At 41.8% G+C, this 15,191-nt stretch overlaps 1 protein-coding gene across 4 annotated transcripts in view; it reads right to left on the bottom strand.

The window, feature by feature from the left end:
• The window catches only part of DNAJC16 (DnaJ heat shock protein family (Hsp40) member C16), a 50,453-nt gene that overhangs the window by 15,768 nt on the left and 19,494 nt on the right, over nt 1-15,191 (bottom strand). For all 4 annotated transcript variants that reach the window (XM_012498572.2, XM_012498571.2, XM_012498573.2 and 1 more), the window contains 3 exons: nt 14,619-14,723; nt 13,051-13,209; nt 266-396 (listed from right to left, as the gene is read on the bottom strand). In XM_012498572.2, coding sequence (XP_012354026.2) covers nt 266-396; nt 13,051-13,209; nt 14,619-14,723 — 395 coding nt within the window. The remainder of the gene's footprint in view (nt 1-265; nt 397-13,050; nt 13,210-14,618; nt 14,724-15,191) is intronic.

Below are 15,191 nucleotides of genomic sequence, written 5' to 3'. Positions count from 1 at the left end.
CCGGCTAATTTTGTATTTTTAGTAGAGATGGGGTTTCTCCATGTTGGTCAGGCTGGTCTCGAACTCCCGACCTCAGGTGATCTGCCCTCCTCAGCCTCCCAAAGTGCTGGGATTACAGGCGTGAGCCACCACGCCTGGCCCAGTATTTGTTAAATGAAGAATAAGTTCTCAATGTTACAGGGCAGATGTCTAGTCACCCTATAGTAAAATGAATCATGATCCTTCTATTGTAGTAACAAGCAGAGGCAAAGCCTTAAGTCCTTACTTCCTCTGTCGATGCGACCGTTTCACAGGGCAGAGTTCATGGAACAACTTCTGGCTGGTGAGCCTGGCTGCCAATAGATATTTGTTTTGGGTGATGAAGTCATCAATGATTTGCTTCTTCATACCTCGGGCCTAGAGAAAAACCAAGAATCAGCTAGATTTTATGCAGTGTTCTCAATGCAAATAGATGGGCTTTCTTTACTTACCAGCTTAATAAAAATGCAGCTGACCCTGGCTAAAGTAATATAACCAAACAAGACAGACCTGTCTGAGCGAATAAACATGTGGTGATCTATTTCAGCAATGCAGGGCTGAAAGCAATGATGCAGCTATTTCAGGTCAAAGGGAAAATCAAGTACACTTTCCGCTGGAGAATTTTTATTCACTGTTTTATGCTGACAAATTTAAAAAGTCAGTCATGGCTAGACGCAGTGGCTCATGTCTGAAATCCTAGAACTTTGGGAGGCTGAGGTGGATAGATCACGAGGTCAGGAGTTTGAGACCAGCCTGGCCAACACAGTGAAACCCCGTCTCTACTAAAAATACAGAAATTAGCCAGGCGTGGTGTGTGTGTGTCTGTAGTCCCAGCTACTTGGAAAGCTGAGGCAAGAGAATCGGTTGAATCCGGGAGACGGAGGTTGCAGTGAGCCGAGATCACGCCACTGCACTCTGGCCTGGGTGACAGAGCAAGACTCCATCTCAAAAACAAAACAAAACAAAACAAAAACCCACAACGAAAAGTCAATCATTTTGAATTTTAGACAAAATTATTTCCATTCAGGATTTGTAGCAAACTGGGCAATTAAAAATAAATCCCAAAGCAACAATGTTGCAAAGTATAAACGGCAGGCTACAAAACTGTATGACCATTTTATTGCTAACTTTCACACATTTCAAAGGATTGAAATCATTGACAGCCAGTATTCTGACCACAAGGTAATTAACCTAGAATTCCATATAAAATGCAAACCAGAAATGTAAACATTTCCCTTTATGTTTGGAAATTAAGAAACACGGCCAGGTATGGAGGCTCATTCCTCTAACCCAAATGCTTTGGGAGGCCAAGGCAAGAGGATCCCTTGAACCCAAGAGTTAGAGACCAGCCTGTGCAACATGGAGAGATCCCATCTCTACAAAAAATTAAAAACAAACAAACAAACAAACAAACAAAAGGCCAGGCACAGTGGCTCACTCCTATAATCCCAGAACTTTGGGAGGCCGAAGCAGGAGGATTGCTTGAGCTTAGAAGATCGAGACCAGCCTGGGCAACATAATGAGATCTTGTCTCTACTAAAAATAAAAAAAAATTAGCCAGGCATGGTGGTGCATGCCTGCAATCCCAGCTACCTGGGAGGTGGAGGTGGGAGGATTGCTTGAGCCCAAGACTTAAGAGACTGCAGTGAGCTAGGATCACACCACTGGACTCTAGCCTGTGTGATAGACTGAGACCCTGTCTCAAGAAAAAAAAAAAAAAAGGCTGGGCATGGTGGCTCATGCCTGTAATCCTAGCACTTTGGGAAGCCAAGGCAGGTGGATCACTTGAGGTCAGGAGTTCAAGACCAGCCTGTGCAACATAGTGAAACCCTATCTCTACTAAAAGTACAAAAATTAGCCAGCCGTGGCCTTAGTACCAGCTACTCGGGAGGCTGAGGCAGGAGGACTACTTGAGCCCCGGAGAGCACACCAGCCTAGGCCATGGGAGTGAAACCCTGTCTCAAAAAAGAAAAAAAAGGAAAAAAAAGTTGTTAGCTGGGCATGGTGGCATGTGACTGTAGTCCCAGCTACTTGGGAGGTTGAAGGGTGAGGATCACTTGAGCGTAGGAGGCCAAGGCTGCAGTGAGCCGTGATGACATCACTACACTCCAGCCTGGGTGACAGAGCAAGACTGACTAAAAAAAAAAGCAAAACAAGAACGCCTATCAGATATTAGAAAATATTTTGAACTTTAATGACTGATGAAAAATACTATTTATAAGAACTCTGAGATACATATAAAGTAGTACTTGAAGGGGAAATTTACAATTACCATAATAGAAAAGAAGTTAATGAAATAAACATCTCTGTCAAGAAGTCAAAAGAAGCAAAAATATAAAAGTAGAAAGGAAATAATAGATAAAAATAGAAATTAATGAAACAAGAAATGAATATATTAACATAAGAAGAAGAATTAACAAAGACAAAACTGGTTCTTTGAAAAAGCTAATACAATTGACAAGCCTCTGGTAAAACCAACCATGAAAACAAAAGAGAAGGCATAAAATAATCATTCTCAAAGATGACAAGAAGGAATCACTACCTACGATGCAGAAGTTAAAACAGAAAACCTAAATAATCAGTAGTCAAAAATCTTTCCTTAAAGCGAAACCCAAAAACCCAAGCTCAAGGCCCAGATGGCATTACAGATGCTTTCAATCAAACTTTCAGGGAAGACAATCTCACATAAAATCTTTCTGAGAAAAGAAAAAGCAACACATAGGTATCACAATAAGGAAAGTTAGAAGTCAATCTCATTTCTGAACATGAATGTCAAAGTCCTAAGCAAAATGTTAGCAAATGGAATCCAGCAATATATTGAAAGCATAATAGAAATCATAATCTTGTTGGATTTATTTCATGAATGCAAGTTAGGTTTAACATTAGAGAATGAATTAATATGAGTTAGCATAATATAGAAGATTAAAGAAGAAAAATCAGAATAATCTAATGGATGTAGAAAAAGTATTTGATAAAAATCCTACCAATTGTGGTTAGAACTTTTAGTCAACGAGGAGTAGAAGGACCTTCTTTAACCTGATAAAGGGTCTCCACGTTTTAAAAGCCTTCTGCACCAGCCGGGCGCAGTGGCTCACGCTTGTAATCCCAACACTTTGGGAGGCCGAGGCGGGTGGATCACGAGGTCAGGAGATCGAGACCATCCTGGCTAACACGGTGAAACCCCGTCTCTACTAAAAATACAAAAAATTAGCCGGGCGAGGTGGCGGGCGCCTGTAGTCCCAGCCACTCAGGAGGCTGAGGCAGGAGAATGGCCTGGACCCCAGGGGGCGGAGTCTGCAGTGAGCCGAGATCACGCCACTGCACTCCAGCCTGGGCGACAGCAAGACTCCATCTCAAAAAAAAAAAAAAAAAAAAAACGCCTTCTGCAAACACACTTATTGGGGAAATGCTGAAAGCCTTCCCTCTCTTTGAAATCAAGAACAAGGACAGCCCCAGATTACTACACTTCTATTCCACATCATGTCAGCTTTCAGGAGTAATGTTAGAAAAAGAAATAAAATGAGGGCTGGAAAAAAAAAGAAGTAAAATTGTCATTAATCTCAGATGATATGATTATATAGTTAGCCAATCTAAAAGATGGTACAGATAAATTATTTAATAGAAGAGTTTAGCAAGGTTGCTGGATGATAAAAAGTTTATATTTCAAAATCAAGGCTGGGCGCGGTGGCTCACGCCTGTAATCCCAGAACTGTGGGAGGCTGAGGCGGGCAGATCACCTGAGACCAGCCTGGCCAACATGGTGAAACCCCTCCTCGACTAAAAAATACAAAAATTAGCGGGGCATTGTGGTGGATACCTGTAATCCCAGCTACTCAGGAGGCTGAGAGGCAGGAGAATTACTTGAACCCGGGAGGTGGAGGTTGCAGTGAGCCGAGATCGGGCCATTGCACTCCAGCCTGGGTGATAGAGCAAGACTCCGTCTTAAAACAAAACAAAACAAAACAAAACAAGACAAAACCCAACAACAATTGTATTACTTATACCAGCAAACAGAAAAAACAATAAAAAGATACTGTCTTCATTCTTTTTTCCTAAATTAAAAAAAAAAAAAAATGGACAAAGTCTCACTATGTTGCCCAGGCTGGTCTCGAACTCCTGAGCTCAAGTAGTCCTCCCGCCTCAGCCTCCAAAAGTGCTAGGGTGGGCCACTGCACCCGGCTCCCTTTACATTCTTTTTTTTTTTTTGAGATGGAGTTTTGCTCTTGTTGCCCAGGCTGAAGTGCAATGGCACGATCGTGGCTCATCACAACCTCCGTCTCCCGGGTTCAAGTGATTCTCCTGCTTCAGCCTCCCAAGTAGCTGGGATTACAGGCATGCACCACCACGCCCAGCTAATTTTGTATTTTTAGTAGAGACGGGGTTTCTCCATGTTGGTCAGGCTGGTCTTGAACTCCTGACCTCAAACTCCTGATCCACCCGACTTGGCCTCCCAAAGTGCTAGGATTACAGGCATGAGCCACACACCTGGCCTTCTGGCCTTACCTTTTTTTTTTTTTTTGAGACGGAGTCTCACTCTGTCGCCCAGGCTGGAGTGCAGTGGCGTGATCTCGGCTCACTGCAAACTCTGCCTCCTGGGTTCAAGCAATTCTCCGCTTCAGCCTTCCAAAGAGCTGGGATTACAGGCATCTACCACCACGCCCAGCTAATTTTTGTATTTTAAGTAGAGACGGGGTTTCACCATGTTGGTCAGGCTGGTCTCGAACTCCTGACCTCAGGTGATCCACCTGCTTCAGCCTCCCAAAGTGCTGGGATTACAGGCATGAGCCACCGCACTTGGCCTCTTTTTTTTTTTTTTTTTTTTTTGAGATGGAGTCTTGCTCTGTAGCCAGGCTGGAGTGCAGTGGCACAATCTTGGCTCACTGTAACCTCTGCCTCCCAAGTTCAAGCCGTTCTCCTGTCGCAGCCTCCAGAGTAGCTGGGACTACAGGAGCATACTGCCACACCCGGCTAATTTTTCTTTTTTTTTTGTATTTTAGTAGAGACAGGGTTTCACCACGTCGGCCAGGCTGATCTCGAACTCCTGGTCTCAGGCAATCCACCTGCCTTGGCCTCCAAAAGTATGAGGATTACAGGCGTGAGCCACCGCGTCTGGCCTACATTCTTTTTAACAAAAATTTTTTCTGCAGCATAAACTATCAAAAAAAAAAAAAAGCTTTTTAATAGGATAAAAAATAGGAGGCACCTAGAAATAAGTTGGAAAAAATGTTCTTTCCAGAGAAAATTATAAAATTTATGAAGACATATTACGGAAGACCTAAACAAATGAAACAGATATATCATGTTCAAAGGTTGGAAGGCCCAATTTTCTAAGGACAGAATCACTTTAAGACATACTTCCCCTATATCAAGATCATGAAGGTATTCTTCTCAGAGCTTCTAAAAGCTGTATAGCTTTGCCTTTTATACTATCTCTATTCTCCCCAAACCGACTTAAGAATCAGTATAAACCTAATACAACACCAGTAGGTTTTTTGGGTTTGTTTGTTTCGATGGAAGTTGACAGAATTTAAAATGTATACAAAAAGTACAAAAGACCAATATACACAAAAAGTACAAAAGACCAATAGCTATAATGCTTTCGAAGGAAAAAAAACCTTTCCCCAAATCTAAAAAACAAAGCGAGGAGATTTGTTCTATCAGATATCAAGACTATTTCCAAATGATTTTAAATACTTACATATAAAAGGCAAAGCTATACAGCTTTTTAGAAGCTTTATGAGAAGAATACCTTCATGATTTTTGATGTAGGGGAAGTATGTCTTAAATAGAAACAAGGAAGAACCAATCACAAAGGAAAATATTGATATGAGTGAATAAACTAAAAGAACTTATGTTCATCAAAAAGACATCAAATACAAGAATATATTCATGGCATCATTATTCAAATAACCAAAAACTGGAAAAACTCTGTCAACGACAGAATGGACTAGACAAACACACCGTAGTCTATTCTTATCATGCAATTTTCTTTTTTTTTTTTTTTTTGAGACAGGGTCTTGCTCTGTTGCTCAGGTTATAGTGCAGTGGCATGAACACAGCTCACTGCAGCCTTGACCTCCCGGGCTGAAGCAATTCTCCTGCCTCAGCCCCCCAAGTAGCTGGGACTTCAGGTGTGTACCACCACACCCAGCTAATTTTGTATTTTTTTGTAGAGACAAGGTTTTGCCATGTTGCCCAGGCTGGTCTTGACCTCCTGGGCTCAAATGATCTGCCCGTCTCAACCACCCAGAGTGCTGGCATTATAGGTGTGAGCCACTGTGCCTGGCCATGCAATTTTCAACAACAAGAATGAATATTAAACTCCAAATAATGACATGTATGAATCTCAAAAACATAAGCTGAGAGAAACCAGATACAAGATATATACACTATATTACTCCATTTGGATAAAATTCAAAAATGCAAAGATGAATCTATGCTGTTAGAAAACAGGATAGTGCTGACCTTTGGGAAGGAGGTAAATAGGTAGGGGGAGGGAGCGGCCTTCTGGGCTGATGACAGTATTTTGTTTCTTGATCAAGTGAAGCTCACATGGATGTGTTCATTGTGTGAGAATTCACTGAGCTTCACACCTCTGACTCGTGCATCTTTCTGCATGTGTATTATATGTCAATAAATAATTTTAAAATGTGGGTATCATAAAAATAAAAAAAAGGCCGGGCGCGGTGGCTCATGCTTGTAATCCCAGCACTTTGGGAGGCCGAGGCGGGCGGATCACGAGGTCAGGAGATCGAGACCACGGTGAAACCCCGTCTCTACTAAAAATACAAAAAAATTAGCTGGGCGTGGTGGCGGGCGCCTGTAGTCCCAGCTACTCGGAGAGGCTGAGGCATGAGAATGGCATGAACCTGGGAGGCGGAGCTTGCAGTGAGCCGCGATCGCACCACTGCATTCCAGCCTGGGTGACAGAGCGAGACTCCATCTCGAAAAAAAAAAAAAAAAAAATAATAATAATAAAAAGACGGCCAGGTGCAGTGACTCACGTCTGTAATCCCAGCACTTTGGGAGGCCGAGACGGGTGGATCATCTGAGGTCAGGAGTTCGAGACCAGCCTGGCCAACATGGTGAAACCCCATCTCTACCAAAAATACAAAAATTAGCTGGGCGTGGTGGAGTGTGCCTGTATCCCGGCTATTCAGGAGGCTAAGGCAGGAGAATCACTTGAACCCGGGAGGCGGAGGTTGCAGTGAGCTGAGATCACACCACTGCACTCTAGCCCAGGCAACAAGAGTGAAACTCCATCTCAAAAAAACAAAACAAAACAAAACAAAACACAAAAGACAAGCCACAGAATGGGTGAAGATATTTGCCACAGAGATAAACAAAAGACTATGAGAAAAAAACAGGAAAAAAAGAGATGAACATATAAATAACCCCTACAAAATCAATTACAGAAAGGCAGATAATCTAATTAAAAAATGGGTAAAAGACGTAATAGACAGGCCGGGCGTGGTGGCTCACACCTGTAATCCCAGCACTTTGGGAAGCCGAGGTGGGCGGATCATCTGAGGTCAGGCGCTCGAGACCAGCCTGGCCAACATGGTGAAACCCTGTCTCTATTAAAAATACAAAAAAATTAGCCAGGTGTGGTGGCTTGTGCCTGTAGTCCCAGCTACTCCGAAGGCTGAGGCACAAGAATCACTTGAACCCAGGAGGCGGAGGTTCAGTGAGTCGAGATCTCACCACTGCACTCCGGCCTTAGAGACAGAGCAAGATTCTGTCTCCAAAGAAAAAAAAAAAAAAAGACACATAACAGGTAGGCATATCATAATGGGGGCATCCAAAAGGCTCACATACAAATGAGAAGATGACTTCCTGCTCAGAAGAATTAAAAAAGAAAAATTAAAAACAAAAAAAATTAAAATTAAAAAAAAGAAATCTGTGTTCCTTGCACTTATAATGGATCTTTTACTCAGGTATTACTTCATACTACCCTGCACTGGTCATCTGAATGCAGGTTATGTGAATATTGGTCCACTGATCTTCCAAACAATAAATTTTTGTTTTTTTTTTGAGATAAAGTCCCACTCTGTCGCCCAGGCTGGAGTGCAGTGGCGCGATCTGGGCTCACTGCAACCCCTGCCTCCCAGGTTCAAGTGATTCTCCTGCCTCAGCCTCCCGAATAGCTGGGACTACAGGTGCACGCTACCACGCCGGCTAATTTTTGTATTTTTTTAGTAGAGACAGGGTTTCACCATATTGGCCAGGCTGGTCTCGAACTCCTGACCTCATGATCCACCTGCCTCGGCCTCCCAAAGTACTGGGATTACAGGCGTGAGTCACCGCGCTTGGCCAACATATTTTATTATACTTATTAAAAAAAGAATGGGCTGGGTGTAGTGGCTCACGCCTGTAATCCCAGCACTTTGGGAGACCCAGGCAGGAGGACCACTTGAGGCCAGGAGTTCAAGACCACCCTAGTCAACAAAGTGAGACCCTCTCACTTTTTTTTTTTTGAGATAGAGTCTCATTCTCACCCAGGCTGGAGTACAGTGAAATGATCTTGGCTCACTGCAACCTTTGCCTCCTGGGTTCAAGTGAATCTCCTGTCTCAGCCTCCCGGGTAGCTGGGATTACAGGTGCGTGCCACCACACCCGGCTTTTTTGTATTTTTAGTAGAGACGGGGTTTTACCATGTTGGCCAGGCTGGTCTTGAACTCCTGAATTCAGATGATACACCTGCCTCGGTAAAAAAAAATTTTTTTTAAATTAGCCAGTGGTGCATGCCTGTAGTCCCAGCTGCTTGGGAGACTGAGGCAGAAGGATCACTTGAGCCCAGGAAGTCGGAGCTGCAGTGAGCCAAGGTTGTGCCACTGCACTCCAGCCTGAGTGACAGAATGAGATCTTCTAAAAAGCAAAAACAAAAAAAAAACCGCATCAGTTTGATGAACCAATCTCATCAGAAAATTTTGAGAAGCTGTCATGATGGCCAATACAAATTTTTCAAAATTCTAATGTTCTTGGAAGCCTGAATTTTATCACTGGCAATAAATACCACCAGTTGTTTGTTTTAAAGTGCCACATCACTTCATGTGTTTTAGAGAAAATGTCTGCCAAATTCCTGAGTCTAAATGACCATAGTTGTCTGTCATTCTTCCAAGTAAAAATGATGTTCCATTAAGAAAAGTGGCAAGGTAAGCACTTGTCCTTAGGACATTTGTACTTTGTTGTGCAGCAGAACGGCTTTATGCACACTTCCCGTGTCATCATACAGAATATTAAATCTATCAAAAAGACATGCACTCAAGGGTTAAGGTTTAATAAAATTAACACTTCTTACTGCTTCATCAAAGATATAAGGTGAGGCCAGGCACAGAGGCTCACGCCTGTAATCCCACCACTTTGGGAGAACTGAGGTGGGCGGATCACCTGAGGTCAGGAATTCAAGAACAGCCTGGCCAACATGGTGAAACCCCATCTCTACTAAAAATACAAAAATTAGCCGGGCATGGTGGCAGGTGCCTGTAATCCCAGCAACTCGGGAGGCTGAGGCAGAAGAATTGCCTGAACCCAGGAGGCGGAGGTTGCAGTGAGCCGAGATCGTGCCATTGCACTTCAGTCTGGGCGACAGAGTGAGATTCTGTCTCAAAAAACAAAAGAAAACAAAATACATGAAGTGAATCTAGTGGTTTGTTTTTGCTGCGAGTGATTGGGGGTGAAGTACACAATGATGGTAGGTGGCCTGGTGTCCTGCCTGGATTCACGCACTGGCGCTGGCAGCTTCACCCACTATTGTTTTGGGACTATCAGTGCAAATGTCAACACAGTGAAAAAGGCAAATCGTGTCTTGATATGATCTCACAGACTTCCTCTTGAAAGATCTTTGAGAATCCCTAGGAGTCTATCAACCACATTGTAAAAACTGCTGTCCTAGAGAACTCTGTACTTAGGTAATGATATTCATTGCAACACTATTCCTCGAAGCCCCCAATGTCCACCAACAGAAGAATGATTCAATAAATTATAATGGCCATAAATACCATATAGCAATGACAACAAATTACCTAGAGCAACAGGAAACCACTGGTGCTACTAGTGATCATTAAGCCACCTGCTGTTGTGAAAACTGAGTTTGTTAAGCATACACTTGATATCCACAAAGAGCAAGCTGGTAAAGCAGACATTCTACCAGTAATTTTGTAAATGTATTTGATTTACAATTTTCCCCAGTGGGATAAATAAATATAATTCTCAGAACTATAAACAGTTCCGAAAAACCAATTTAGGAAATCCTCATCCATTTACCCTGGATTGAGATTATCTTCTCTTTTCTATTTGGACACTGGTTATTTGTTTTCTTCCTGACTTGCAGCACCTTCTCGTCTCCATCAGGCACCCCCTTGTCTTATGTGCCAGTGGCTGTTCTGAGTTTTGTCCTTGGCCTCCTTCTGGCCTTACTTTACATACAGCAGTCATCCCTTAACTGCAGAGGATACATTCCAAGACCCCCAGTGGGTGCCTGAAACCACATAGTACTGAACTCTATACATACTATTTTTTTTCCGGTACACATATCTATGATAAAGTTTATCAATTAGGCACAGCAAGAGATTAACAATAATAATATTAAAATAGAACAATTCTAACAATATACTGTAATAAAGTGATGTGAACATGATCCCCCTCACTCAAAACATCTTTTTTTTGAGATGGAGTCTTGCTCTGTCGCCCAGGCTGGGGTGCAGCGGCGTGATCTCAGCTCACTGCAAGCTCCGCCTCCCAGGTTCACGCCATTCTCCTGCCCCAGCCTTCCGAGTAGCTGGGACTACAGGTGCCCCCCACCACGCCCGGCTAATTTTTTGTATTTTTAGTAGAGATGGGGTTTCACCATGTTAGCCAGGATGGTCTCAATCTCCTGACCTTGTGATCGACCCGCCTCAGCCTCCCAAAGTTGGGATTACAGGCGTGAGCCACCACATCCTGCTTCAAAACATCTTATTGCACTGTAGTCGCCTATGTTTTGGATCTGGTTGACTGTGGGTAACTGAAACCTCAGAAATTGAAAAAGGGGTAAGGGGGGTGGATCAGGGGAGACTACAGTATTAGGCCGGGAAGATCTTACCCTACTCAAGACTTCAACCACTAACCATTTACTGATGATCCACCAGTTTCTATCCCTAGCCTGTATGCCTTTCTTAAGATCTCGATTCCTATATCCAACTGTAAAAAGGACTTCTCCCCTTCTGTTTCCTACAGGCAGCTCTAATTCAGTATGTCCACAGCCAAAGTTCTCATCTTCCTAAACCTGCTCTTCTTTCTTTACGGTCCACTTTCCCATCTGGTTTCCATGGTTTCAGGTACCCTTCTTCTGTGTTCACAGGACAACTCAGCTGCCATTAGAGTGGATGGTTAGGTCCCTCTCCTCCTGACTGAGATGCTTGAGGGCAAAGACTAACTCTGGATGTCAGAGCTGGCTTTGTGTTTGCTACACAGCAGGCAGGCAATGAAATGTTTATCGAATGAATGAAATAAAGAATTTTATAAAACTTCTTTCTAGCCTTCCTTAGGACAGTCAAAATGTCCTTGTAAATAAAATATGTTCATTATAGGGATTTTGGAAAACACAAAGATTAAAATGATATATAATTTTACCATTGAGAGATGATTACTACTAATGCTTTCCAGTATTTTTTTCTTTTTCTTTTTTTCACTTCTTTTGAGAACATTGGTACCAATATTTCCAGTTCGTCCTATGCATACACAGGTATTCATGCTATAAAATTGAGATCAGTGTTTAAATTGCATGAACAATTTTGCATCCTGGTTGCTTTTTAACATTATGCAATGAAAATTATCCCTATCACGAAGTATTCTTGAAATTGACACTTTAAATGGCTCTATAATATTCCTTTTATGGGCTGTACTAATAATAATCCTAGTTATCCTATTGTTGGATACTTACACTTCCCCCCGAGTTTTCACTATTATGAAAATTGCTTAACATCTTTAGATGTTAAGTCTTTGTTTGAGTTCCTATTCCGTTAGATTCCTGAAAGATGGTCTCACTTCCCTTAGGTCTTTGTTTAAGCCCTCAATGAGGCCCTTCTAGGCCATTCTGCCTTAAAACGGCAACCTTTCTCCCCTAATACTCCACATTCCTCTTTCCTGCTCTTTCTCCTCAGCACTGATCACTATATAACAAATGATAACAGACTATATTATATTGTTGGTCTGTCTTTCCCAGTAGGACACAGGACAGGGAATTCTGCTGATCTTATTCAGTGCTGTACCCCCACACCCAGAACAGTGTTTGGCACACAATACTCAGGTTTACTCATGAATTTAGGTGATTAATACAATATTACCAAATTCCTTTTCTGAAAGCCTACTTCCTCTAGCAAGATAGTACTTGTTTCTCTACACCCTCAACAGTACTATTTTAACTTAGAAAATCTTTGACAGTTGCATGGGTGAAAAAAGGTTAATGTTCTCTGATTACTTGTGAGATTTAATTTTTAAAAATGTTTATTAGTCTTCTCAGAATTTTGTGATTTTCTTGATTAAAAGCTCTTTAGAAATTAAAAATATCAATATTTTAATATTTGTTATAAATATTTCCCTAGTTTTTTAACTTTTAAAGTATTTACATAAAAACATAAAACTTAGAGTCAAGTTATTAAGATTTTCCAAGATTTTTCCCCAATGCTTTTTAACCCTTTCCCACCTTAAGATCAGATAAATATTCATCTGTACATTCTCTCAGTTAGTTTGTGGCTTCTTCTTGTTCCTTTTTATTACTGTTTTACATTTAACTTTTAACTTTTAAACAATCGAAAAAGATTGTTGGTTTTCCAACAGGAGCCCTTTAAAGGTGTTAAAATTTTTAAACGTTTTAAATAAAAAATTTTAAAGCAAATGGTACCAAGTTAGATAAAAAAATTCATTAAAAAATTTTGTGCATCTGAAGGAAGATCCTTTCCTTCAGCCACTTTGTTCAATTTTGCTGTTTATTTACATAAAATCTTGGGATAAAATGTGAAGAAAATCTTAACCAAGGTGACCCTCACGTACCTGGATAACATCGGCAGGCTTGTTTATATGTTCTTTAAAGACCAAGAGGGTAGGGGCGTAGATATTGATGTTGTACTGCCTCGTCATCTCTTCCGTCCCTCTCAAACCCACATATACATATCCAAATGATAAATAATCTTTGTATGCAAAGGCAGTCAACTGTTAGGGCATAATAGAGAGGAAGAAAATAAAACTACAGCAAAGATGTAAATGACAAATCAAGTAGGGCTTTTTCACATCACTGAGCAGAGAGACGCATGCCAGCTTACACAGCTCCACTAGGTCTTCCATATCCTTGTATACTTCCATTCTATGGTGTTCCACGTGCAAAAACTGTACCAACAAAGTAAATACAAACAACTCTCTTCTTTTTCATAGTTAAAGCAAAATAATGATCTTCTTGAAATCTGCACTGGTCAGGAGGCACAGGTTTGGGGATTACCAGTACCGTAATTAGGTAAGATGGCAGTGACCACGCCACTGATAACACCTTCCTCTCCATCTCATGTCACAGTGACATGAGAGGTAGTGGGGAGTGTAGGTAGGCTGGGAGTGTAATGGGGGAATCATTCAGAGGGCAGGTCTGAAGCCAATGGGAATTGCGCTCACCATGCTGTAGTGAGAACTTGGGTGGGTTATATGACCGCTCTAAGCCTCAGTATCTTGGTCTATGGAAACAGGGATAGTGGCTGGGTGTGGTGGCTCACGCCTTTAATCCCAGCACTTTGGGAGGCCGAGGTGGGCAGATCACTTGAGGTCAGGAGTTCAAGACCAGCCTGGCCAACATGGTGAAACCCCATCTCTACTAAAACACAAAAATTGGCCGAGCATGGTGGTGTGTGCCTGTAGTCCCAGCTACTCTGGAGGCAGAGGTGAAAGAATTGCTTGAACCCGGTAGGCAGAGGTTGCAGTGAGTCTAGATCATGCCACTGCACCCCAGCATGGGTGACAGAGTGAGACTTGGTCTCCAAAAAAAAAAAAAAAAGCCCATCGCAGTCATCACAGTGGCTCACACCTATAATCCCAGCACTTTGGGAGGCTGAGGCGGGCGGGTCACAAGGTCAGGAGTTCGAGAGCAGCCTGGCCAACATGGTGAAACCCTGTCTCTACTAAAAATACAAAAATTAGCTGGGCATGGTGGTGTGCACATGTAGTCCCAGCTACTTGGGAGGCTGAAGCAGAAGAATCGCTTGAACCTGGGAGGTGGAGGCTGCAGTGAGCCGAGGAGATCACGCCACTGCACTCCAGCCTGGGCAACAGAGTGAAACTCTGTCTCAAAAAAAAAAAAGAAAGAAACAGGGATAGTATCACCATCACTGAGTTCTTCTGAGTATTACATGATATGTGCATAGAAAGCACTAACACAGTAACTGGCATTAATCAGTACTCAATGTATGATTGTTATGTAAAATTTCTGGTCTTCAAACATTTCTCATGGAAGAAACTGTTTCTTAAAAAAAGAGAAATAGGCTATAAGTTCCAACTCAGAGATTACTTTCTGCTAAAAAAGAAAAGAAAAGAAAAGAAAAGAAAAGGTAAACAAACCATTATCCCAGCATAGAAAGTACCTTGTATAACAGTGGCACAACGGGCGTTTGGTCAAACAGAAGGACATGAGGCTTATTCTCTTGCTGCCAGCCAGAGAGGAATCTGACATAATTTTTATTTGTAACCTTAAATTGAAAATAGAATGTTAGTCTCAGTATTTAATTCTGAACAATTGTATTTACTCCAGTCAGGAGAAAATAAACAAATCAAGTAAGTATAAAAGATTGCAAAAAATAAAAATGCAGACAACTAATCTTTTTGTCTTCATTTGGCTAAAGCTATTAAACGAATGACGATATTGATTTCATATTTTCATTGAACTCTTACAGACTGAAATCATAATCCTGTCTGAAACAATTACTGACCATATTATAAAAATTGAGCTTCCAGAATTGGTTCTTGCTTAATTACAGAGTATACTTCTTAACATACTAGCCAGCAGAAAATAATGCACAACTGCCCCTTTCAGTATCTATCTATCTATCTATCTATCTATCTATCTATCTATCATCTATCTACCTACCTACCTACCTACCTACCTACCTACCTACCTACCTACCTACCTATCTATCTATCATCTATCTATCATGCCT

The sequence above is a fragment of the Nomascus leucogenys genome, chromosome 24 (assembly GCF_006542625.1).
Source record: "Nomascus leucogenys isolate Asia chromosome 24, Asia_NLE_v1, whole genome shotgun sequence".
Taxonomy (NCBI): Eukaryota; Metazoa; Chordata; class Mammalia; order Primates; family Hylobatidae; genus Nomascus; species Nomascus leucogenys.
The sequence above is the reverse complement of the archived record's forward strand: the minus strand, read 5'-3'. Positions and strand labels throughout refer to the sequence as shown.